This window comes from Coffea arabica, chromosome 7c (assembly GCF_036785885.1).
Source record: "Coffea arabica cultivar ET-39 chromosome 7c, Coffea Arabica ET-39 HiFi, whole genome shotgun sequence".
NCBI classification, from domain to species: Eukaryota; Viridiplantae; Streptophyta; class Magnoliopsida; order Gentianales; family Rubiaceae; genus Coffea; species Coffea arabica.
The window spans coordinates 14,650,106-14,675,702 of record NC_092322.1 but is presented as its reverse complement, the minus strand read 5'-3'; the positions used below and the strand labels follow the sequence as shown (position 1 = coordinate 14,675,702).

At 35.3% G+C, this 25,597-nt stretch overlaps 3 protein-coding genes across 3 annotated transcripts; all 3 read left to right on the top strand.

The window, feature by feature from the left end:
* Nucleotides 1–4,654: 4,654 nt before the first annotated feature.
* Nucleotides 4,655–9,033, top strand: LOC113698422 (cysteine-rich receptor-like protein kinase 10). Its single transcript, XM_027218239.2, has 7 exons — nucleotides 4,655–5,657; nucleotides 6,954–7,085; nucleotides 7,166–7,287; nucleotides 7,386–7,596; nucleotides 7,720–7,957; nucleotides 8,119–8,269; nucleotides 8,399–9,033. Exons 1-7 carry the CDS (start codon nucleotides 4,802–4,804, stop codon nucleotides 8,732–8,734), a joined length of 2,046 nt encoding a protein of 681 aa, XP_027074040.2. The 5' UTR covers nucleotides 4,655–4,801; the 3' UTR covers nucleotides 8,735–9,033.
* A 4,333-nt stretch (nucleotides 9,034–13,366) lies between these two features.
* On the top strand, nucleotides 13,367–17,143 carry LOC113699625 (putative late blight resistance protein homolog R1A-3). Its single transcript, XM_027219996.2, has one exon. The coding sequence runs from the start codon at nucleotides 13,367–13,369 to the stop codon at nucleotides 17,141–17,143; it is 3,777 nt and encodes a 1,258-aa protein (XP_027075797.1).
* A 4,401-nt stretch (nucleotides 17,144–21,544) lies between these two features.
* LOC140010563 (putative late blight resistance protein homolog R1A-3) lies at nucleotides 21,545–25,474 on the top strand. Its single transcript, XM_072057855.1, has one exon. The coding sequence runs from the start codon at nucleotides 21,545–21,547 to the stop codon at nucleotides 25,472–25,474; it is 3,930 nt and encodes a 1,309-aa protein (XP_071913956.1).
* The last annotated feature ends 123 nt before the right edge of the window (nucleotides 25,475–25,597 follow it).

Here is a 25,597-nt window from a genome sequence, read left to right as displayed (position 1 = left end):
ATTTTGTAAGTTTTCCATTATGGATCCGTTATGGATTTGTCTGACATGACTTTGCTTTATGTGGGGTATAGTTTTCTTTACTTTGGATCTAACATTTTGTTTTCTCGTCTCAAATCCAACTTGTGCCTCTTTTGGTAAGTGAGTTTTTTAGGTATTTATCTAAAATTTTACCGTAATTTATTGTAAGAGTTTTTCAAAAAATTTTTGAAGTGTGTAAAATTTTGAATATTTTAAAGTGAATCGTTTAAAAATTTTATAAAATTTTTTGAAATTACTGTAACTAAAATTTTAGAAAAATTTATAGCAGACAAAATTAGCAAAAAAACTTGCCTGCCAAATAAGGCCCAAGCGTTAATTTGGGGCTTGAACAATAAATCAAGCAATTCCATTGATTTGTTAAAAGGTAGAAAATATAAATCATGAGATTATTGCATTAGCGCCTAGGAGTTAGATATCCTGAAAACTAGTTTTACAAGTGAATTTACGCAACCGTAATATGTTGATTAGCATTGATCCCACTAACAAGAATTACCGGTAATCTTGCGAAAAAAATTAGTCTATATGGCATACTGTATTTTGTTTCTTTCTATAGTAGGTCATTGGTGGAGAAAATTGTGAAGTTCGCCAACGGACAACAGGCTAGATTGGTCCCTCAAATCTTATATTGCTATTGCACCAAGAACAAGAATGTAGAAAATAACTCCTTTGATTAGACAAATTCTATTTATGAACTTGGGAAAGAAAAGTAGCAAGTGTGGCTCTCGTGCAGTTGCAGTTGTTAAAAAAGGCTGTACAGTGCCCAAAAGATGCAATTCCTAAATTTTAGGACAATGCTTCCTCCTTCAATCTGTATTCCTCCCCTCTCTACGTTCAACTTCTGCACCAACTATGAACCATGAGATTAAAACCTGAAACCACCCATTCCTTTCTATGAACGCCCAACTATCAGGTATAAGATTAGAACAAATGAATCACCTGATAATAAGGAAAAGACTGTCAATGGGGCTGGGCCAGCCCGAGCTCGGCTCGTTCGGCCCGACAGAAAGCCCGATGAGCCCGATCATTTAGTGAGCCGGTCTGAGCTTGAGCCTAAAAATTAGGCCCGAATTAAATGTGAGCCGAGCTTGGGCCTTATTAGGCTCATACCCGATATAGGCCCGGCCCTTTAATTACCTATATATATAATATTTATATTTTGATATTATGTATAATTATATATCCAAATATATTTTTGCTAAATACTAAATATATATATAAATTACAAAACACAAAAACACATCTAAAGACTCTTTCATGAGCTTTCTTGAGAGCCAATATTAGTAATGCATAACTAAATCTCTAATTTTTCTTATTGGTTGAGTAACTTTTTGTATTGGCATATTATTGGTTGATTTTTTTTTTTGGTCTACAAACACAAAAATCATCAAGCATATTTGGATTTAAATCACAAGATTATAAAAAAAAGTTTCAACTTTTAAAGATGTATTGGCTTATGATTGCATGTTTTATTACTATTTTTCATGCATTTTAAACAGATTACATATAAATATTGTTGAAAAAATTTTGGTTTATATACTTTTTAAGAACTATTATTTGTTCATGTTTAGTTTTAATATTATAGTCTTGTAAATGTTAAATTAGTTTTACAACTTAATAGTTATAGTAATTATATTAAGAAAATTCAGGAGTAATAAGTGAGCTTGGGCTAAGCCCGATTAAGGCTCACAACCCGAATATTATGTGAGCTGAGTATGAGTTTCACATTTACGAACCCGAAGCTCATAGCCCGAAGCCCGAAAATGTCTCAAATTAAATGAGCTGAGCTTGAACACATCAAAGCCCGGCTCATTAGGCCCGATTGACAGGCCTAAGGAAAACTACAAGATTAGAACCTTCAACCACCCAACAATAACAAGAATTCTAAGAACTCTCCTTTGGTCCAATACCCAACTGTTAGGCACAATATTCGAATCCTGAATCAACGAGGAAGATTTTAAAAGCCCTACCCTAGCCACTGATCTAATCCTAGTGATTTTTTTTAATCTTCCCATCCCTTTTCACAATGGACTGCTTGTCACAAGCTTTGAATCCTGAATTTGATAGCGAAAAAATCTTAAGAAATCTTCCCTAACCACTAGACTCACTCTAGTGATTTAATAAAATTATTGTTTTTATATTAAGTTTCTTTTTTTTTATAGCAATTTTAACTGTTATAGTAAAAAAGAAAAAGAAAAAAGAGACATAGTACAAGTAACAAACAAAGATGTGCGGGGAAGGGGGAGAGTTGGATTGGATGGTAAGGTGGGAGGAATAAGGGATTGTAACTAGTATATCCTAATTCAAGACCTTCAAATTAAAAAAAAAAATAAAAAAAGAGATGGCGTGTGGGGGGAAAAAAAGGCAAAGATGTGATCCAAGGAGATCAAAAAATGTAAAATAACACAGAAAGAAAGATGTGAATCGATTAATGCGGCCTAAAGTTCCTTTTTGGGCTCATCGCGTGAAACTCGTACAAGATTGTTTTAATGAGTTGGGCTTTGGTAAGTGAAGCTCATCGCTGTATACATGAGGGATTGGGCTTATCTTATATTCCCCCTATTTTGGATTGTTCAAGAAATACAAGATATGGAATTTTCATTCATGGCTTGAAGACATTAAAGCTTGAATGTTTTGCAGTGTAATTATTTTTAACAAAATATCTAGAAAAATATGTGATTATTTATTATTTTAGAGTAAGTTTTAGTTCTCTTCAAAAAAAAAAAAAGAGTACGTTTTAGTTGAGCATTTCTTTTTAATAACAAGGAGCTCCTTAGCCGTCTCCGAGGTCAAAGATGATAGTAATAAAGAAAATATCTTTAAACTGTTGTATATTTTTAAAGTTATTTCTAGCAGGACAGATGTGAGATTTGAGAAGTAGGAGAAGCGATTTTAAATTTTAAACCCAAAATCTCTAAAATTTTGAGTTTCAACTCTTTAAGTTGAGATGAATGAGATGAATTAAAACGAAATTTTTTGAATTGTAATTTTCCATACAAAAATTTTTTATTTTTCGTGAACATATTTTTCAATTACTTTTTTTATCTTACATATATTAAATCGCTACAGTATATTTTTCTATAGAAAACTCCTAAAAGTATCAATCCAAACGGGACCTTACTTTTTAGGAAAAGTACTACTACTTAGAATAACGTCAATCTCTTATGAGTATTTGTCTAACTTAAAACTAGAGGTGCCAAAATGGGTGATTTGGACGGGTTTGGGTTGGGTAAAATAGGTAATGGGTATAAGTGAGTCAACTCATTTATACCCATTTAATTAGATGGATATAAATGGGTAAATCAAAAAATGAATTGGGTTACCCATTTATAACCCATTTATTTTAACTTTGTGTAAACTCATTTAAATTCATTTTGCAAACTAAGTTATCAATTTATACCACTCTTTGTACCCATCATTAGTTTTAAATATTTATTTATAATGTTCAATAAACTTAATTACCAATTATTTTTTCATTTATACTCTATGTCACAAAATTACCTATTATTTAATAATTAAATAATAAGAATATAAAAATTTAAACTAAGTACTATAAAAATTAATATAAAAACTTAATCCAAAAATTTTGAACCCCTAACATTTTTTTCATATATAAATTTAAAATTTCATTTTAGAAAGATAAGAAAATAAGCTAAAATTTATCATAAATTAGTAATGCTGAAAAATGAGTAAGTTAACAAACTAAGGGAAAACAAAATAATAAGATAAAACCAACAAATAATAATAATAATAATAATAATGAAACAAAAGTAGTTAACATCATGACAAAATGAAAAATTTGAAAAAAAATGGGTGGGGGAAAAGAAGAGACTTGGGGGGAAGAGAATTCTAAATGGGTTAATTGGGTTTGATGGGTTACCCAATAATACTCATTTTTATTAAATGGTAATATTGGGTAACCCATTTATACCCAATAAAAATGGGTATTATTGGGTAACCCATTTATACCCATATACAAAAATTTAAGATACCCATACCCATCTATTCATGGGCGGGTATGGGTAAATTTAATTAAATGGGTTGATTTGCCACCTCTACTTAAAACTAAGAATGACATGTTAGAATTTCCCCTCATTTTATACTCTAATGGTTGTTATTCAAGTGCTTGGAAAAAAAAAATCTTAAGCACAGAGCATTTGGGAAGGAATAAATTACATATCATTGTTTGAGTGTCAGAGTATATTTGAAATAGACAATTATTATGTGTTTAACCATTGGTTGCAAAATCTAGAAAATTACATTTTTTTTTTTTGGAAAGACAAATTTAATTTGGTATCAACCCAAAAAAAAAAGACCATATTTTGTAATCCTACTTTCTCTCTCCCTCGGTAAAGTTTTCATAATCCCTTTCTCCAATCTCAACTCCATATAATCACGCTGCTTAGTCAAAGTAATCAACAATTAAAAAAAAAATCCACATCAAAACCAGAAAAACCTTTCTCCAATAATTTCACTTCCATATAAGCACATGATGAATCATTAACTAATCAACAACTGGCAAAGACTTCCCTTCAATAAATGGCAAAGACTTTTCGTAATCAAATTGCTCTTCTCGCAAATGAAAAGTACGTAACACTGTCGAAGCAGGGTGACCAATTCAAAGTCTTCAGTCTTCCCAAAAAAAAAATCAAAGTCTTCCCATCCGACTTCTTCCCTGGCCTAAGGGATTTCATGTACTTTGGCCTGAATATAAAAAAACTCACAATTGTGCATACTTTTGATCATCTGCCTGATTCTCATCAAAATGATCTCCAAAAGTATATTATTCTCGTATTTCCTGTTGATTATTTTGGTTAGCTACAATACGAGACCGAGTTATGCCGATGGTCCTTTTGGATTCCACTGTGGAAATACTGCATATAATCCTAACAGCACCACTGGCAGTGCGTATACAGAGAACCGGAAGCTCCTCCTTTCCACTCTATCCTCGAATGCTTCTTCGACAACCAGCAATGGTTTCTACAATTTCACTGCTGGGCAAGACCCTGATAGCATGGTCTATGGCATGTTTCTCTGCCGAGGTGATGTGGATGCCGTCGCTTGTGGACAATGTGTAGCAAATGCCAGCGGGGAAATTCTGAAGGCGTGCTGGAATCAGACGACTGCATTTACTGCTTATGGCCAGTGCTTGTTGCGTTATTCGAACGAGTCCATATTCTCCATCGTCACTGAGGGTGTCCCCTTCATTACTCGGGTTGTACCGAATGCCACTGATCCAGACCAGTTCAACCGGGTCCTGAATGATACGATGATTGACATAGCAAGTCGTGCTGCAAATGCAAATGATCCTTCAGGAAAGAAATTTGCTGTCAAAGAAACTAGTTATGCCCCATTTCAGAAAGATATACATGCCCTTGGACAGTGTACTCCAGATCTTACCAGTCTTGACTGCGAGAATTGCCTTAGAGATGCCATTGCTTACATACCCACATACTGTGCTAGTAGTCCGGGCTGTAATGTTATATTTCCTAGCTGTTTTATTAGGTATGAAGTCTACAGTTTTTACAATTCTGTAAGCCCGGCACCCGAGCCTGCACGGAATCCTGGTCCTCCTCCTCCACCTTCTCCACATTCTCCTTCCAATTCTACAAGTAGTGAAGGTAAGTTGCAGTTCTTACTAAATTGACATGAATTTTATCTGAACTCTTAATTGCAATCGTAATTTCAGGACTAGTTAGTAATTCAAGTCTTTCGCACTTGTAGCTATTGAATTGAGCCCCACCTGGTAGTCAACAACTATACTCATCATGTTCTAGGGCTTGTATAGATCTCATTATTTTTTTTGGGATAATATCAGAAACCTCCCTTGAGGTTTCTCTTAATATTACTTGGCATGCCTAAGGTGTTAGAAATATCACTTACCTCCCCTAATAATTGTAAAGAGATTATATTAACCCTTATTTGACAGATAATTCACAACACATCAAATAAATGGAGCTGAAAAATTAAAAACAAAGAAACAAAAATAGTCACTCTTTTCCTTTTACCTTTGCACCATTATTATCTGTTACTCATTTTGTGGTTGACTATGCAATATTTTATTTGTAAATTATAATAAATTGAATTTTATTTATCTTTTACTTTTTGTGATTGTGATGAACTGGGATATGCTTATTTGCTTAGTTTGAATTGATTTTTATAAGAATTGGTACAATTTAATGGTTTGAGCAAGAGTTGAGAAGATGTTGAAAAAAATATATAAATTCGTAAGAAATTGTTTTGAGCATATAGAGTTAAATTGATGCAAGTGTATTTATTTTCAAATATCTTTTTTATTTTTTAAATTTATATTTTTATGGGATATAACATTATGATGTGGTAGGACTACTAAAGATTATTTTTGAGGTGATGGTTTTCTTGAAGTGAACAAAGTAGTTTAGAAATATTTTTATTTAGAAAGTGAAAGGGTAGTTTAGGTTTTTTAAAAATTTTGTTACACAAATAACAAAAGTAAGAGAGGTAAGTGATATTTTTAAAACCTTAGGGGTGCCAGGTGATATTAAAAGAAACCTCAAGGGAGGTTTCTAATATTATCCCTAATTATTTTGCAGCCAATTGCTTGCTCAATGAGGCAGTGGAAGTGGAAATCCTGAATCCTTTTTTTTTTTTGGCAGACTTGTTTATTTATTAAAAAAAATGAAAGAAATTGAATAGTACAATTTTTTGGTGCCAACTAAGAGTAGAATGCCCAAAAAAAAAAAGGTATAACTATGAAACCACAAAAAGCTCCATTGATCGGTTATTTTGACAAAATCCAGTATTGGAATTCAAATTGTTTTATTTGTTGAAGAATTTAAAGGAATAAATGAATCTCAATATTTCAGTTTTTAGATCCTTACCTACATTAGTCTAGACGTAGAGTTTTGCGCTAAAGAACTTTTTATCTATTTATTCAGGGGGAGCCGGAATCTCAACACGAACAGTTGTTGCAATCGTTGTGCCAATCTCTATTATTGTTCTATTCATTATGGGCTTCTGCATTGTAAGGAGATCCAAGAAGACACATGATGCCATTAGCGAAACAACTGGTAAATTACAAGGACACATTTATCATTCTTGGAGGGTCGATTCGTTTAAATTCACTAAGTTTGTACTATTTTTGTTGCAGGGGCAACTGAAATCTTAACCATAGAATCGTTACAATATAATCTCAGTGAAATTCAAGCTGCCACGAACAACTTTGCCATTGGAAACAGGGTTGGTGAAGGTGGATTTGGTCCTGTATACAAGGTACAATAAGTTTAAGCCATTTCCCTGTGTGCTGAAAATTTATGAATGCGATCTTTGTTGAATCAAAGTTTGTTTTTATTTTGTTAATTTGCAATCAGGGTACACTTTCTAATGGACAAGAGATAGCTGTGAAAAGGCTATCAAGAAGCTCAGCTCAAGGTACAGAAGAATTTAAAAACGAAATTGCCCTGGTTGCTAGGCTTCAACACAGAAATCTGGTTCGACTGTTGGGTTTCTGCTTGGAAGGAGAAGAAAGGATACTCATCTATGAATTTATTACCAATAAAAGCCTTGACTACTTTGTCTTTGGTTAGTTTCAAGTCAAATACTCTTGATTTACTTAGGAATTGATTGCCAAGTCTTTTGTGAAAATTAAAGTTTTTTTACAGTTAAAGAAACTAACAAGACTTATCATGTTTGATGATTGCATAGACTCAAAAAAGCAACAATTGTTGGACTGGTTAAGACGATACAAGATTATAGGAGGAATAGCAAGAGGACTCCTTTATCTTCATGAAGATTCTCGACTTAGGATTATACATCGCGATCTTAAAGCCAGTAACGTATTATTAGATGGAAATATGAACCCAAAAATTGCTGATTTTGGCATGGCAAGGCTTTTTGAAATCGATCAATCTGAAGGAAATACAAGTAAAATTGCAGGGACATTGTAAGTTCTTGCACCCTTGTCTTGTCATACTCCATGTTTACGTAATTGTAATTATGCAATCATCTCATTACCTTTGAGCCTCTAGTGTTTAATTATGTTCCATGCATTTTCTCACCATCAATCTTTAAGATTCTTAACTGTTGAATGATCCTAATTTGCAGTGGTTACATGGCTCCTGAATATGCATTGCACGGCTTGTTCTCTGTAAAGTCAGATGTGTTCAGTTTTGGAGTTTTAGTTCTAGAAATTGTAAGTGGCAAGAAGAACAATCAGTTCTACCAAACTCATGGAGGAGATGACCTTCTAAGCTATGTAAGTGCAGAATAAAAATCTCATTTTCTTGGCATTCTCATCCTGAGAGAGAGAGAGAGAGAGCTCTCGGATACATTTTAGCAGAAAACTTAGTTCCAATATCATTACTTGCAATGCATCATGTTGCAGGCATGGAGACAATGGAGGGATGGAACGCCATTAGCATTGATGGATCCAAAAATGGGAGATTCATATGAAAGAAATGAAGTTATTAAGAGCATCCATGTGGCATTGCTATGCGTTCAAGACGAAATTGAGCAAAGGCCGACCATGGCTTCAGTTGTTCTCATGCTGAATAGCAACTCTGTAACGCTGCCTGTCCCAAACCCTCCTGCATATTTTGGTCGTAGCAGAACACAAAACTTGCCTATAGATCAACCAGAATCAGGCACATCTACCAACACCAAATTGCTACCAGGGCCGTCTGTAAATGAAGTCTCAATTACTGAATTATATCCCAGATAAATTGCAATTGAATTGAAGGCATTTCTGATCATGTCCACAAGGTGCATGCATGGGCAAATTTATCTAAATATTCTATAATCATTTTTTGAGTTTTCTGTTTGGTAGTGTAAATTGAACAGGTCTTGATCTGAGCAACTCAGTCCATCTGTAGCTGTGATAGTGTTGATTGAAGGTGACCCGCCTTCACTGCTGTGGTCTAGTCCATAAACCGTGTGGAATATGGACTATTCATTATCTATCATTATCATCTCCAACAGTCCCAACTATATTTCAGCACATCTTAACTTCTTTATTTCTAACCTCCCTTGTTCTTCAATTTAGCTATCTAAACATTTTGCTGTTATTTTTTGTGGTTTCTTTTATACTTTTCCTACATTTTGCTGTTACTTTTCATGATTCCACGGCTAATGTCACACAACTAATCAAAAAGGGTTTCGATAGGGACACAAAGATCAAGTGTTCAAAATCATTTGATCAGAAACTGAAATCAAGCGTTCAAAACCATTTAAGAACATGCCTTATCATTTTGTGTACAACTTAACATAATCTATTCTTCTAAACATACAGTCCCGATCAGACGGGCAAGACTCAAGCTAGATAACTAGAATACAACTCCTGTGTTCTTACTCATCAAAGTATCCTAACAAAATTGTATCCCAAAAAAGGTTTCGATAAGCACACTAAAAAAAGATGGTCCAAATTCATAATCCATTCATTTGGATAATCTATTCTATGATGCTCCATTTCAGATGGTGTACTTTACCCAAGTGCAAACGATTATTGTTGATTTTCCCTCTCCCTATTTTGGCAATCTTTGCAAAGTGCCATTTTGTTGCTATTGCATTAATCCCATTTCATTGTGTTTATATGCTCTTATTAGTGAGTGAGGTCAGCTTAGTGTCTGTCTTTGGAATTTAATTTGCAATAATCAAAATTCTGAGTTTTTTGCCAAAATAAGCTTCTTATCAAAAAATAATAACCCAAAATGATTCATTTGTAAATTTTATTCCCTTTTTAATAGCTACTGCCACGTAGACTCCAAGTAACCTGTGGAAAATAAATCATGTCCATTTCTTTTTCAGTCTTATCATTCTCATTATTCCTATTTTTCACTATTGCCATTTTTCATCTCAATTTTCTGGTTCCTCTAGTGTTCATTCTTTTCTTTCTTCTTTTCAAGCCATATAACTCCTTAGGGAGGCCTAATGTTAATACGCAACCAACTAAAATTTGTAAATTTTATCACTCGTGAATTGTTAATGAACATGGGCAATCACATGTTCATTTCTAACTTAGGCACCAATTATTATGACAATACTTCCAAAAAAAAAAAAAAGTTAAATCTGACTTACAATCTTAAAAAAAAAAGAAAAGAAATAATTTGAGCATCATAGTGACAAGATCGCCAAAGAAAATTGGTACTCAAGTGGAGTTGGTTTAAATAACAACAAACTCCAATCCATATTTCATATATTCTCAACAAAAATATATTGTTTTTATATTTTCTTTACTTTCATAGGAATACTAACAAAGAAAGAAAAATGGGAATCAGTTAACTTGGCCTGATTGGTTCAATGAGTTAGACTTCGGTAGGGAGGTCCCATGGCTGCGTATACATAACGGATTGGGCTCATCTTGAACTCCTCCTATTTTAGACTGTCCAAGAAATATTAGATACGGATTTTTAGGCAATCACAAAAATGTTAAGGGAGTACTTCTAGATAGGGATAATTTTATGAACCTCCCATCAAGTTTATAACAATATCACTGAGCTTCTCTAAATTTTTAAAATTATCACTTTTCTCCTCAATTAGCTAGGTTTTTTTTTGTTTGGTAAGACCCAATTAGCTAGATGGAACCCAATAAAGGGCATACCAATGGTCAATTGACTATTCTACCATCATTGCTTATGGTTATTGTCAAAATATTTTGACAGAAAAAGTGTTGGCCCTTTTTTTCTATAATCCAAAAATAGGAAAAAAAAATCTAGCATCATTATTAACAAATAGGGGCCATCACATAATTAGTTCTAAATTAAGCAATGATGAGTATGAAATTCTTTCGAAAAAGTTAAATTTGACCTACAATCTTAAAAAAAAAAAAAAAAAAATCTAAGCATCATTGGTAACAAGACAGCCATATAAATTTGGTGCCAATTTAGGCATAAATTCTATTGGCAGCATATGTCAAAAACAAAGATGATATATGCAGCTCTAACCGCAATATATGTACTTTTCTAATAGCTGAGATTTATTCATTTTCTTTTTCACTGTAAATATTTGCTTGCACACCTTAAAATAAAAATAGTTTTGTAGCTTGATAAAGCCAAAAAAAAATATTAGTTTTATTGAATAAATTGAAATTTGGCAGCAATAATTTGAAAGTATTTTTATTGTTGCTTGTCTTTGTTTCGCAACCTTTTATTTCAATACGAAATTTGCAGTAAATTAACAAGCATGACTATAGAAGGGCATTTCTGACGATTTAAGTTTTATTTTCCCAAATTTTACCATTCTTTTTTTTTTTTTACCAAATTTTACTATTCAAGTCCTCCTCTTGGTGGCAGTGTGGACAAAGTTGGTTCGATCTTTGACAAGTCCAGGCGGGTTCTCAGCGGCCCAGGCCTATCACTTAGTTGGCAATCCAGGGACCTATTTTTTGTATTTAGTGATGCGCGGAGCTGGTTTTCACGAGCCGTCAAAAAACTTAAAAAAATGTTCTTGCTGCCAGCTTTGCGGATTGACAGTCCACATCATATTTTCCATTTTGGGAGAGGTGGCTCGGATGGTTTACCACTGGGGGCCTTTTGTTTCTTGTCATCTTCAAATTATTTTACTTAAGTAAACTATGGAAAGAAAGGTAAAAAGTGGGTAATATATCTGGAAACTTTAGAAGCTTGAAGTGTGGATTACTATTTAAGATGGTGGGCAAATAAATTTTTATAAGCGATGCTTAATTTCTTCAATTTTCATGTGTTCAGCTGGAAAATTCTATGTTGGAATCAATTATAGAAGGGGCGCCTTAAAAGTTTTCAAAATTCTAAAAGCCTCAATAGCATGATTACTCCTTTCATCCCAAAATTTTGGTCGAGTTTTAGGCATCCAACATTTATCAATAATAGCGTTTTGATTGTGATGTTTGAACATTTTTTCCAATCTTATCCCTCAAAATTCAAATTTTGAATTTGAATGTAACAGGCTTTTGATTAAAAAGCAGGGACAATATTGAAAAAGAAATACCAAAAGGAGCTTTAACTTTTTAAACAAGACAAACATTTTGGGACATCCCAAAATAGAAAGTACGACAAAAATAAATTTTGGAACGAAGGGAGTAGTTGGTATTAAATAAAATTGAATCAATTGTCCCCCTAAATATGATTATTAGTATTTAATTTATTTATTTTCCTCAATTTCTTTTTAGAAGTGTCCTATACCAAATTAACCAGTCGTTTCCTCATAAAAGTATATTGTTACTTTTAAATAGCAATTAAAGAAACATTAATTTTTTCTTTTAAGCTAGTGTCTCATAACAAGCCAATTCTTAGTTTCCTCGGTTACTATAACTTGAAATTAGTAAGTAAGCTAATACTATGTTATGTGCATAGGAAATCAAAGGCAAACAAAAGAATATTTAACTATTCTACAAATTAAAGAAGTTTCGAATATAGTTTTGACTGCCTAGCATTGATAGTAAATAGAATGATACAGAGCCTAATTTTCACATTTTCCTTTATACTTTAGCCTTAATTAGAAAAAAAAAGAAAAGTATTCTTAGTTATCGTCTATTGGACTTTTATTTTACACTTAGGATGCTTTATTTAATATGATATATTTTTTGCTATTATATCTTTGATGGTTTGCTACCGTAAACTAAAATCCTGGATCCGTCCCTGATTGGGATAATATTTCATTGTTAACCACGGTGAATTTTCATTGTTATGGCTGTCAGTTTACCAGGCAAGCTCCTGTCCCATAGATGATTTTAGCAATTTAGTCTTGCTGATGGCTTTATGCGATCTAATTGCTATGGTTTTTTTTTCCCCGAGCCCTACACCGGAGTCCAAAGAACAGTCAATTCCTAGATTTCTAAGAATTGTTACCTTAACGTGTCTGGAGTTTTAGGTGCCTTCAAGCTTCTTATAGAGTTGGCATTAACAAGGATAATGATGGAATTAACGTGAGCAGCTTTCACTAAAGTGTTTCCATTTTGCTAAAATTATAACTGATTACTGCTTTAGTATTATAACCTGTTCTACAATTTTCTTTTAGACATAAAAAATGAACACTACGTATTATGACCATTTACTGCTTTAGCATCTATCTAGATTTATTTACCTCGAATTGGTATCGTTTCTATGTGGTCTAAAAACGTGCATTACTTGGACATGAAAGGCACTTTGGCCGAAAGTAGACAAAAGCTGACTCGTATAGGCCCTGGGGAAGTGACCTAAAGTCTCCACCAACACAAGAAGACAACTGGAAGTGTCTCGCATGTTGCACCAAGAACAGAAGGAAGAGACTCTCGCCGACAATATTTTTCACTATTCTCAGATAATCAGAAAGTTGTAAACCTTGAACTAAGTTTATTATTCAAGATACCAATCTGATCTCAGAATCAGTAGAAGATACTATAATGGAGATACCTTCCAGTAGTAGCACTAGTTGCTTTCATTCCGCTCTGGATTATCTAGGCTGGTTGTATGAGGCCCCCAGACATTATTATTCGCCGCATAATAATATCTCGGACCTGAAGGGCGAGGTGAGACTGCTACAAACCTTTGATCTGTATCTCACAAAGTGTAGGAGGAGGAGGAGGAACCGTGAAACCTGTTTGGAACAAAATGAGGAGGAGAAGGATGTTACTTCTTTCAGAATTCAACAACTGATTATCAGGAAAATGGTAGATCTTGAATCTGCTCGCATCGAAGACAAGAGGTATCTTGGTCCAGAACGTTTGATATGGGTCGCAAGTGAGCTCACCATATTTAGGAAAGCAATCAAGTTGTTTTTCGAGACAGATATCAAGGAATCGTGGATTGACTTTTTGTTGGACTATTACTGGCTGAGAGATCCAGGACCAGTCATTGATTTCATTGATTCGGTTTCAGAGAATCTGGAGGATCTTCTCTCCGGAAGGCACAAATTTCGTAAAGCGTTGATTGTTCTGGTGAAAGCCCTTAAAGAGAAGCTAATGTTCTTGAAGTGTTTCATTGGCTTTTCCATGCTTCACGGTGTCGAGGGTCAGCAATTGATAGATCTCTTGATTCACGCTGAAGTGGTAGCTTTCAATGCATTACGCCTGATTTATAAATGCTGGTTTCACGGAGATGATGAAAAGCTATGCGAGGAAATGGAACTTCAAATCTCTCGACTGATACGTGAGAAGATTTATCCAAGTAGTCCCCAAGTCCGACAAACTTATTTCCATGTCCTGACTGCTTCAAAGTTATCAAGTTCCTCAAACACTTCAACTCTAGAGAAGAATAAGCATCTAGTGGCTGACTTCATGGATTGTCTCGTTCACATTATCACGGAGCTAGTACAATCTTGTACCAGTATTCTGGTTCCGATTATGAAACGAATGCTAAAACTCCTTGAGGGGTTAAGATTCCTGACAATCCTTCTCAGGCATCAGCAGAAGTTCAAAGAGCTACGCCATGAAATGAAGACTCTTATTGCAGTTGTGGTCCGTGATGCAGCAATCGTAATTTTCTCCCTTTCTGTGAATCAGTTAATCAAAGAAGGCTTGGCCAACGAAACAGATCTTGCTCTTCTTCATTTGCTCAAAGTGCTCAAGCTTATTAGGGCAGAAGTTACACAGGTCTATCCACTAACATCAGTTTCGGGATTTGGTTTTCCTAGGATCAATGAGTTGGGCTCTATGGATTTTTTTTTAAAAAATCTAAAGAAACTAGCAAGTTGTGATGAAATCAATGGTTCAATTGCTTTTCCAGTGGATAAAATCCAGAAAATCCAAAAAGATTTTGAATTTTTAAGATCTTTCCTGGAAAAAATCAAGGAGCAGTGCAATCAGAGCAAAAAAATCCAAGCTTTCTGGAGTCGTGTTATGGAGGCTGCATATAAAGCAGAGTTAGTGATCGACTGGACACTTGTTGGTGATGAACGTGAATGTTGTTTGGATGATGTTGCTACAGATATCAATCTTATGAAGACTGAAGCCCAAGAGATCTATGGTAGCATAAGCTATGATGGCGAAACCAAGAGAGTTACCGAGACTTTCACTTGTGTGTCATCACAAGTTATTGCGGCCACGAAAAATGAAGAGTTTGTGTGTCTCGATGACGAGGTGAAAACTATCACTGATAGACTCACTGGAGGATCAAGGAAGTTGGGTGTTGTTCCCATCGTTGGTATGCCTGGGCTCGGTAAGACCACATTAGCCAATATGGTTTATAGTTCTCCTTCAGTAAAGTTGCACTTTCATATTCGTGCTTGGTGCACTGTTTCTCAAATATATAGCACACACAACTTGTTAGTTCAGATATTGCATAGTATTGATTCTAGGAGTCCCGAACAATATCCAGAGGAGAATGAAGGTGATCTGGCTCTAAAGCTAAAACAAGCTTTGCTCAGAAATAGGTATCTCCTAGTGTTGGATGATTTGTGGGGCGTTGAGGCATGGAATTTGTTGGAAAAATCATTGCCAGATGATGCCAATGGAAGTAGGATTCTTATAACGAGCAGATTGCAGAATTTGTTTTTGCAACTCAAACTTGATAGCAAAGTTCACCATCTCCGCCCCCTTACCGATGAAGAGAGTTGGAAATTGCTGCAAAACAAGCTATTTGGCAAAGAAGGTTGTCCTGCAAAACTAAGTGGAGTTGGATTTCAATTAGCAAAATCCTGTAGGGGCTTACCTCTCACAGTTGTCCTTGTTGCTGGAATTCTTGCTACTACTGGTCAAAATTGCTGGCAAGAAGTTGCAAAAAGTCTAAGTTCCAGTATTGTCCTTGACGACGAATATTGCATGAAGACACTTGAGTTGAGTTATAGTCATTTACCAGGTGATTTGAAGCCATGCCTTCTTTACTTTAGTGCATTTCGAGCAGACAAAAATGTTCCAATTCGAAGGTTGTTATGGCTTTGGATCTCTGAAGGATTTGTGCAGAAGACTGAAGAAAAGAGCCTAGAGGATGTGGCAGATGAGTACTTGAAGGATCTGGTTGATAGAAGTCTAGTTATGGTTTCTGAACACAGAACTAGGGGTGGTGCCAAAGCCTGCCGACTTCATGATTTGGTACATGAGTTTTGTGTAGAAAAAGCCAAAGAAGAAAATTTTCTACATATTATTCATAGTCAGAATGATCCCATTATTCTTACTATCCCAAGCAACCGCCACCGAGTTTGTGATCAAAATGCCAGAAATTTGATGACTTGGGATTTAATGCTACTTTTTCCCAATTTACGCAGTTTGTTATTGTTTAAAGAGGATGCTTTCAGCCTTTGGTTACCTCAACTTCTCAGAGTGCTGGATTTAAGGAACTTGAAGTTTGATGCACATTTTCCGATGGTAGTAGTATTGCTTGTTCACTTGAGATACTTAGCTCTTTATATTACAGGAATAAATAGCATCCCACCTGAAATATCCAACCTTTCAAGGTTACAAACTTTTCTGGTAAGAGGATACTCAAGATATTTTTTGTTACCGAAGACTATCTGGAACATTAAGACACTGAGGCATCTCTACTATACTACCAATGGCGGTTTTGCTTTTCCTGTTGAAAATCTTGAAGTATCCCCATGTTTAGATCATCTAGACACTTTAAACCTTGCCATTGATCCCTCCTCTCAAAGCTTGCAAAAGATACTGACAAAGTTACCAAGCATCCGCAGGCTAAAATGTTCAATAACGGGTGTCAGAATCGGAAATGGTGGAGGGATTCTAGAGTTTGACTGTTTGAGTCAGCTAGAATCACTTAATCTGTCTTATTTTACAGGATATGGATTTAAATTCCCAAGGAATTTGAAGAAATTGACTGTCTCAGATAATAAGCAGCCATGGAGTGAAATTTCAACGATTGGAAAGTTGCCCAATCTTCAAGTGCTCAAATTAAAGCATGAAGCCTTTGCTGGGGAAGAATGGGTAAAGGAAGAAGGGGAGTTCCCTAGCCTTCGGGTCTTGAAATTGGCACGCTTAGACTTTCGCAGATGGACTGCTGCTTCTGATAATTTTCCCCGTCTTGAGCAATTGGTATTGTATAATTGTCGAGAGCTGGAAGAGGTGCCTTCTTGTTTAGGGGAATGTCCGACTCTTGAAGCGATCGAGGTGGGACGGTGTGGTGAGTCTGTTGTCAGTTCAGTGGAGAAAATTCAACAAGAACAGATGGACATGGGAAATGAAGATCTAAAGATAGTTATTGAACAATGTGGTGATGCATGGATTGGCTAAGAAGAGCCAATTCCCTCAGAAACAGAGTCAATTCCCTCACAAGGAGTCTGATTTCAAGGTTTTTTCAAAGCAATTTCTGGAGCTTCCCAATTTTTTTTTTTCGGTTTGACTTGATGCAGCTGGCCAGAACTTCGTAACTGCAGTGGCAAGCACTATCAGAGTCTATGTCTAAACTTTTCTCCATGTTCTTTTCTGGTTCGATGATGTTTAATGGATTTTATCATTTTATAATCTCAACTCGCAAAATCTTCGTCAATGCTGCTACAGATTGATATGATGCTTAAAGCTAGCTGAGCATGCCCATGCATACATGCAAGATACACTTGTCTCTCCTTTCTTTGTATTTCAGTCAGAGTAGTGCAGAAACTTGTGACTTGCTTCTGTTTTTCCTCGACAAAGAACCATACACTCAATTAATTAACATGTTAAAACATAAAATAGTTTTTGTTTTTGCAACAAATATTAAGAAGAGACGAGGAAAAAGAAAAAAAAAACTTGGTTATGTTACTTCCCGATAGAGAAAGGGCGTAGCAAAAGAATAGTATAATTTGCCTCAAATGGTTGTCTGATACAATTTGCGTATTGTTGTTACACGCAGCCCATTTTCATTGGCATTAGGTCTAGAAATAGCTTTGGATATCAAGCCGAAAGGAAAACAAAATCCAAAAACTTGTGCAAGAGTTATCTTAATGTGTGTCTTTCTTCTTTACACTATTTTCATGCACAAACTTCCTGTAATTACCAGTGCTTTTGGAAGTCTAAAGAAGGTAAATATTCTAAAACTTTTTCTTTGGTGTTTCATCTTTTAGTTTGTAGGAAAAGGAAAAACATAGACTCATAAAATGTTGCTTGCAATGTTATATTTGGGAAGTCAAGTTTCTTTCTTTCTTTCTTTCTTTTTTTTTTTTTGAATTATTAACACACAGTGATCAAAGGCCAAAAGAACCAATAGCCCTGAAGAGAGTTGTGGAAGAAGGGCCTTGAATTCGTCCAGTTAATTTAAACGGTTCCAGAAAATTTACCTGTGCTTGTGCACTGCTTTACAAACTATTTGACAATATATGACATAACTTTCTTTCATAAAAATAAATTGTGGTAGTAAATTAAACAGTGAGTTTTTCCATACAACAAGTAAGTTTCATAATTTATGTAACTTACTATTTAAATAACAAATACTTTTAGCAAAAAAATTATCATTTTGTTTTAGAATTTGTCTTTTTTTAAATAAAACTTACTACTTTTTAAAGCAAAGTAATGATTTTATTAACAAATCTTGTCACTTTTTTTTAGTAAAATTTACAACATCATTAACGAATCTTGTTAATTCACTAGTAAAACTTACCATTTTTTAATACAATCCTTACTACAGTTTCAAGCAAAACTTATGACTTGATTAACAAAGGATTAATCACATTTATCTTCCTTGTGGTTTGGTCAAATTACGAATCAAATCCTGAGATTTGGTCAAATAGCAATCTAACCCCCGAATGAGCAAACGTTAGGCAAAACGCCCCCGACGTCTTCAACCGTTAGTAACACTGTAAAAAGCTTGTGTTACAGCCCCAAAGTGTCCTTATGGAGGGAGCTCCAGTACTATTACAAACACATTTTTGCTTATTACCTTCCAACCCAAAAAGAATATGTTTTGCTTATTAGACTCCAATAGAAAAAATACATATTGGCTTCCATAAATAGCCTTTCTCATAAAAATTGATATAAAAATTAGACTAAATCTTTTATACATTATCAGTGTATACATAAATAGGGTTAGAAACATGTCATATGTGCAAAATTTGAAATTTAAATTCAAATTGAAATGATATGACATATGCATTTGTTGATTGATATGATAACCAATTCTTCCGGTAAATCTTTTAATTGTACGCAGTATTGTCGATTAATAGGATGATAATTCATCCATTACAAAATGTTAGTTAGACAACATAATGTGGTTGATTTTGGAAGTTTTCAATTATGAATCTATTATGGATTTGGCCGACATGACTTTGCTTTATGTAGGGTATAGTTGCTTTACTTTTGATCTGATATTGTTCTCTCATCTCAAATCCAACTTGGTGTTGGGACTTGACCAATAAATTAAGCAATTCCATTTCTTGGTTAAAAGGAAGAAAATATAAATCATAAGATTGTTGCATAAGCACTGAAGAGTTAGATACCATGATATCTAGGCATGGCCATGGTTCCATTTGGAATTGGGAACCGGACCAGGAACCGGACCATTTGGAATCGGATCAGAACCGGAACCAGAACCATGGAACCAGAACCTTGGATAAAGGTTCCGGTTCCGATTCTCTAAAAATAGAACCAGAACCAGAACCGCCGGTTTCAGAACCGTTAAAAATAATTAATATAAGTAGTGAGATAATTCAAAAAAATTAGTTGTGTTTAATAGGTTTTAAGAAAGTTTAAATTTTATGGACTTTCTATATATTTTACTAATTATTTAATTATTTCTATTCGTCTAATATCTATCATTATAATTTGTAAGTATTAAATTATTACTTACAATTTTTTTTTTTGCTTATTTGCTATCAAAAAATGGCAAGTTTTGCAAGTTTTGATGGTAGTAGCTCATCTTCAAAATCATGCAAGCAAAAAAAATATTTTTTGCAATATTTCTTCAAATGAAATCTTCAACATTGATGATTGTCCAACTCAAGAAAGTCAACACATGACAACCATTTGATAGTGTAATGTATTTTTTAATTTGATAATATAATGTACTTTTCATAAAATTTGTATTGTCTATTTATTACTTCTTACTTTGTAGAATAATAATAAAATTAAAATATGATCTTTATTTTGTATTTATTTTTGTACATTCAATTTGAAATTTTAAATATATTGTTATATTCGTATGGTAAGGATAAAGAATTAAATAAAATTGTAGGATACCATACGGAACCAGAACCAGAACCATAAAGAACCGAAATCAGAACTATGCGATTCTGGTTCTACCTCTTTGAAGAACCAGAACCGGCGGTTTTAGAACCAGAACCAAAACCATCTTATATGGTGTAGTTCTGATTCTACCTCTTTGAAGAACCGGCGGTTCTGGAACCGTGACCATGATATCTAGTTTTACAAGTTGTGAATTTATGGGAACTGTAATATGTTAGCACTGATCCCACTAACAAGAATTACTGGTGATCTTGTGAAGAAATAGCACTACTGTTTTTTGTTTCTTGCAATAGAAAATTGTGTGGTCCCTCAAATCTTAGACTGACAAGAAGCTAGACTGGTCCCTCAAATCTTAGATTGCTGTTGCACCGTGACCAAGAATATGGAAAATGACTTAATTGAACCTAGTTATGAACAATGTGTGATTATTTATTTTTTTAAAGTATGTTTTAGTTGAACAATTCTTTTTAGGGTAAAAAATAAAAAAATTCCCTGTGATAAATCTAATACACAGAAAAGTTCCTCATGATTTTAAAATATACAACACGACCCCTCATGCTTTGAACTAAATTGTAAAGGTGACGGAATCTGTTAAAGGCTTACCATAAGGGTTTTTTTGTTTTTACCCTTCTTTTTAATAACAAAAGGCTCCTTTATTGTCTTGGAGGTCAAACTTGATGGTAACTAAGAAAATATCTTTAAGCTGTTATATTTTTAAATTTATTTTTGGTAGGGCTGTGTGGAATTTTCAAGAGGCGGGAGGGGAAATTTAAAATTTTAAACCCAAAATCTTTAAATCCTGAGATTTTGACCCATTAAACTAGAGCATAAACATGTAAGAGTGATGAGAAAAATTAAAACGAAATTTTTACTTTTTAGGAAAAGAACTCTTGATGCTAGAGTTGGACTTTTAAACATTAATGTAGATACTAGTTTGAAACACCTTTCATTGCAGGGGGATCAATTTGGGACGGATTTGGTTCCATTTCAAGTCTTACTGCTACTTCAACAACAAAGACTTCTTGTATTATAAAATTTGTGAGTAAATAGTTATAAATATGATTAAACTAACAGATCAGAGTAAGAGAAATAGAGCGAACAACCAAAAAATTCACCCAGTATAACACCATAATTGTTTAAGTACACTAATTTTATTTTTAAGGGGATGCTTTATTTCTTCAATTTTCATATTTTCAGCTCGAACGTTCAATGTTGGGCTAGTATTTTATTATTAGTCACGGTGACTTTTCATTGTCATGTATGTCATTTTCTACGCCGTCTAAAATAGTCCACTGTATGGGAATGAACTTTGGCAGCTGGCTCGTTTAGGCCCCTCACGTCTCCATGAGCACAACAGGGCAAGATTAGAAATTAGCCTGGCAAGTTGCAACTTGTAACAAGAAAAGAGTCTCGCCGGCAATAGCTGACTAAGTTCAAGACACAAATCTGATCTCAGAGTGGATAGAAGTTACAATAATAATGGAGATATCCTGCAGTAGTAGCACTGATTGCTTTGATTTCGCTCTAGATTATCTGGACTGGTTGAACAAGACCTTCAAATATGAGTTGCACTTTTATATCGAGGGTCTGGAGATCGAGGTCAGCTTATTACAAAGCTTTGATCTGTATCTGACAAAGTGTAAGAGGAAGAGGAGGAGGAACCATGAAATCTGTCTGGAACAAGATGTGGAGGAGAAGGATGTTACTTCTTTCAGAATTCAAAGTCTGATTATCGCAGGAATGCAAGACCTTGATTTTGCTTGCTGGGAATACTTGATGCGTTCTCGTTTACCTGGTTTGACTCAGATCAAAAGTGAGCTCACCATATTCCAGGAAGCAATCGAGCTGTTTTTCGAGACAGATATCAAGGAATCTAACATCAACTTTCTGTTGGACCATTACTGGCTGAGGGTTCCTGATCTAGTTATTGATTTCATTGATTCGGTTTCAAAGAATCTGTCAAAGCTTCGCAAAAGGGAAGTATTCGAAACCCTTGGAGAGAAGCTAATGTTCCTGAAAAGTTTCATTCGATTTGCCATGCTTCACGGTGTCGAGGGTCAGCAATTGATGGATCTCTTAATTCACTCTGAAGTGGTGGCTATCAATGCACTCCGCCTGATTTCTATATGGTGGTTTGACAGAGAAGGTGAAGTACGCAATGAAACGGAACTTCAAATTTCTCAACTAATAGGTGAGAAGATTATTCCCACTGATCCACGAGTTCGAGAAACTTATACCCATGTCTTGACTGCCTCAAAGTTGTCAAGATCATCAGACATTTCAGCTCTGGAGAAGAATAAGCATATAGTAGTTGACTTTGTGGATTGTCTTGTTCACAATATTACAGAGCTACTAGAATCTTGTACCAGTATTCTGGTTCCAATCATATTTCACATGCAAAAACTCCTTGACGGGCTAAGGTTCCTGTCAACCCTTCTCAGGCATCCGGAGAAGTTCAAAGAGCTACGCCTTGAAATGAAGAGTCTTATTGGAGTTGTGGTCTGTGATGCAGCAATAGTAATTTTCTCCCTTTCTGTGAATCAATTGATCAAAGAAGGCTTGGCCAAGGAAACTGATTTTGCTCTTTTTCATTTGCTCAAATTGCTCAAGTTTGTTAGGGCAGAAGTTGCACAGGTTTATCCAGTAACATCAGTATCGCCATTTGGTTTTCCTAGAACCAATGAGTTGGGCTCTATGGATTTTCTCCTTGAAAATCTGATTGAACTGGAAAGTTGTAATGGGGCTGATGATTCAATTGCATTCCCAAATGATCAAATCCACACAGTCCTAGATCATCTTGTATTCTTAAGATCTTTTCTTGGCAAGATGGTAGACCAGCGCAACCGGAATGGAAAACTCCAAGCTCTTTGGAGTCGTGTTATAGAGGTTGCTTACAGGACAGAGTTTGTCATTGACTCTATTGTGATTGGTGATAAACACGAATATTTGGAAAGTGTTGTCAGAGATATCCAGCTTTTGAGGACTGAGATTGAAACATATGAGTGCACGAGGCATGACACTGGAGCTCAGAGAACTAACCGGAAATCTTTCCACATTGAGTCAAAACGTAGCACCCCAGTGTTGAATGAAGTTCTTGATGATGAGGTAAAGACAATTATTGATAGACTTACGAGGGGTTCAAAGCTGTTGGATCTTGTTCCAATTGTGGGTATGGCTGGACTTGGTAAGACAACATTGGCCAACAGAGTTTACAATGATCCATTAATTTCAGGCCACTTTCATATCCTTGCTTGGTGTACAGTTTATCAAGTATATAGCATACATGATTTGTTACTTCAGATTTTGTGTAGTATTTCTGCTGGGAGTCACAGCCAATATCTTAAGATGGACGAAGATGATTTGGCTGAAATGCTCTACAAGCGTTTGAAGGGAAATAGGTATCTCGTTATTTTGGATGATGTGTGGGAGATTGAGGTGTGGAATTTGGTCAAAGGTTCATTGCCTGATGATGGTAATGGAAGCAGGATTCTCTTTACCAGCAGAATTGAATTGCAATTCAGCCCCGATAGCAAGGCTCACCATCTCCGCCAGCTTACTGATAAAGAGAGTTGGAAATTGCTGCAAAAAAAGCTATTTGGCAAAGAAGGATGTCCTCCGAGACTAATTGAAGTTGGATCTCAAATAGCAAAATTTTGTAGGGGCTTGCCTCTCACAGTTGTCCTTGTGGCTGGAATTCTAGTTAATACTGCTGAAGATTGCTGGGCAGAAGTTGCAAATAGTCTAAGTTCCAGTATTATTCTTGACGATGAATACTGCAGGAAGACACTTGAGCTGAGTTATAGTCATTTACCCGATGATTTGAAATCATGCCTTCTTTACTTTTGTGCATTTTCAGAAGGCAAAAGCATTCGTGTCAGCGGTCTTTCATGGCTTTGGATCTCTGAAGGATTTGTACAAAAAACTGAAGGAAAGGACTTGGAGGATGTGGCCGACAACTACTTGAAGGCTCTGGTTGATAGAAGTTTAGTTATGGTTATCAAACAAAGAAGTATGGGTGGTGCCAAAAGCTGCAGGCTTCATAGTTTGGTACACGAGTTTTGTGTAGGAAAAATCAAAGAAGAGAACTTTATACATATTATTCGTCGTGGGAAAGATCCTTTTAGTCTTACTAGCCTAAGCAACCCCTACCGAGTTCATGATGCAAATTCCACGAAATTGAAGACTCGGGAGTTAATGCTGTCTTTTCCTAATTTACGCACCATCATGTTGGATCAAGGTTCTTCTTTTTCTCCGTTGGATTTGGAGTTTTCGTTACCTAAACTTCTTAGAGTGTTGCTTTTGGGAGGCGTCAAGTTTGTTGCAGATTTTCCGACGGAATTAGTATTGCTTGTTCACTTGCGATTCTTGCTGGTTGATACTAAAGGAGTAATATCCATCCCATCTGCAATAGCCAACCTCTCAAGGTTGCAAACATTTTGGATAGAAGGAAACTCAATGTGCTATTTACCGAAGACCATCTGGAACATTAAGACATTGAGGCATCTATATGCAGGTGACGATTGTGGTTTTATTTTTACCATTGAAAATCTTGAGGTATCCCCGCGTTTAGATCATTTAAAGACTTTAAACCTTGCCATTGATCCCTCCTCTCAAAGCTTGCAAAAGATACTGACAAAGTTTCCAAGCATCCGCAAGCTAAAATGCACGAGATCCTACGAATCAGGAGAAGAACCTACCAGAATTGGTGACCGGATTCTCGTGTTTGAGCCTTTGAGTCAACTAGAATCGCTCAATCTATCATTTTTTGCTGGATATGGATTTAAATTCCCATTGAATTTGAAGAAGTTGACTCTCTCACGTAATCGTCAGCCATGGAGTGAAATTTCAACAGTTGGAAAATTGCCCAATCTTGAAGTGCTTAAATTACTCCATCGCTCCTTCGATGGGGAAGAATGGGAAATGAAAGATGGGGAATTCCCCAACCTCCGAGCCTTGAAATTGTCTAGCTTGCGATTTCGCAGCTGGACTGCATCTTTTGATAATTTTCCCCGTCTTGAGAAATTGATTGTGCACGAATGTAGGAAGCTGGAAGAGGTGCCTTCTTATTTAGGGGAATGTGCTACTCTTGAAATGATTGAGGTGAAAGGGTGTGGTGAGTCTGTTGTAAGTTCAGTGAAAGAAATTCAACAAGCACAGGTGGATGTGGGAAATGACGTTCTAAAGATTGTAATAGGAGGAGGAGGAAGAACAGGAGGAGGATCAACTCCCTCAGAAACAGATGAAGAATCAAGCAGCTCAGAAATAGGAGGAGGAGGATCGAGTCCCTCAGAAACAGATGAAGAATCAAGCAGCTCAGAAACAGAGTCAATTGAGCCAAGTCCCTTAGAAACAGAGCCACTTCTCTCAAGTTTCCGGTACGACATGATGCAGCTAGCTGTAACTTTGTGACTGCATAATTCAGTCCAACGCTGTTTGTAAAATGTTCTTTCTCCATTGTTCTTTTCTCGTTTGATGTTTAATAGAGTTTATACTTTTATTATTAACACACATTGATGTGTGGTCATGTGATCG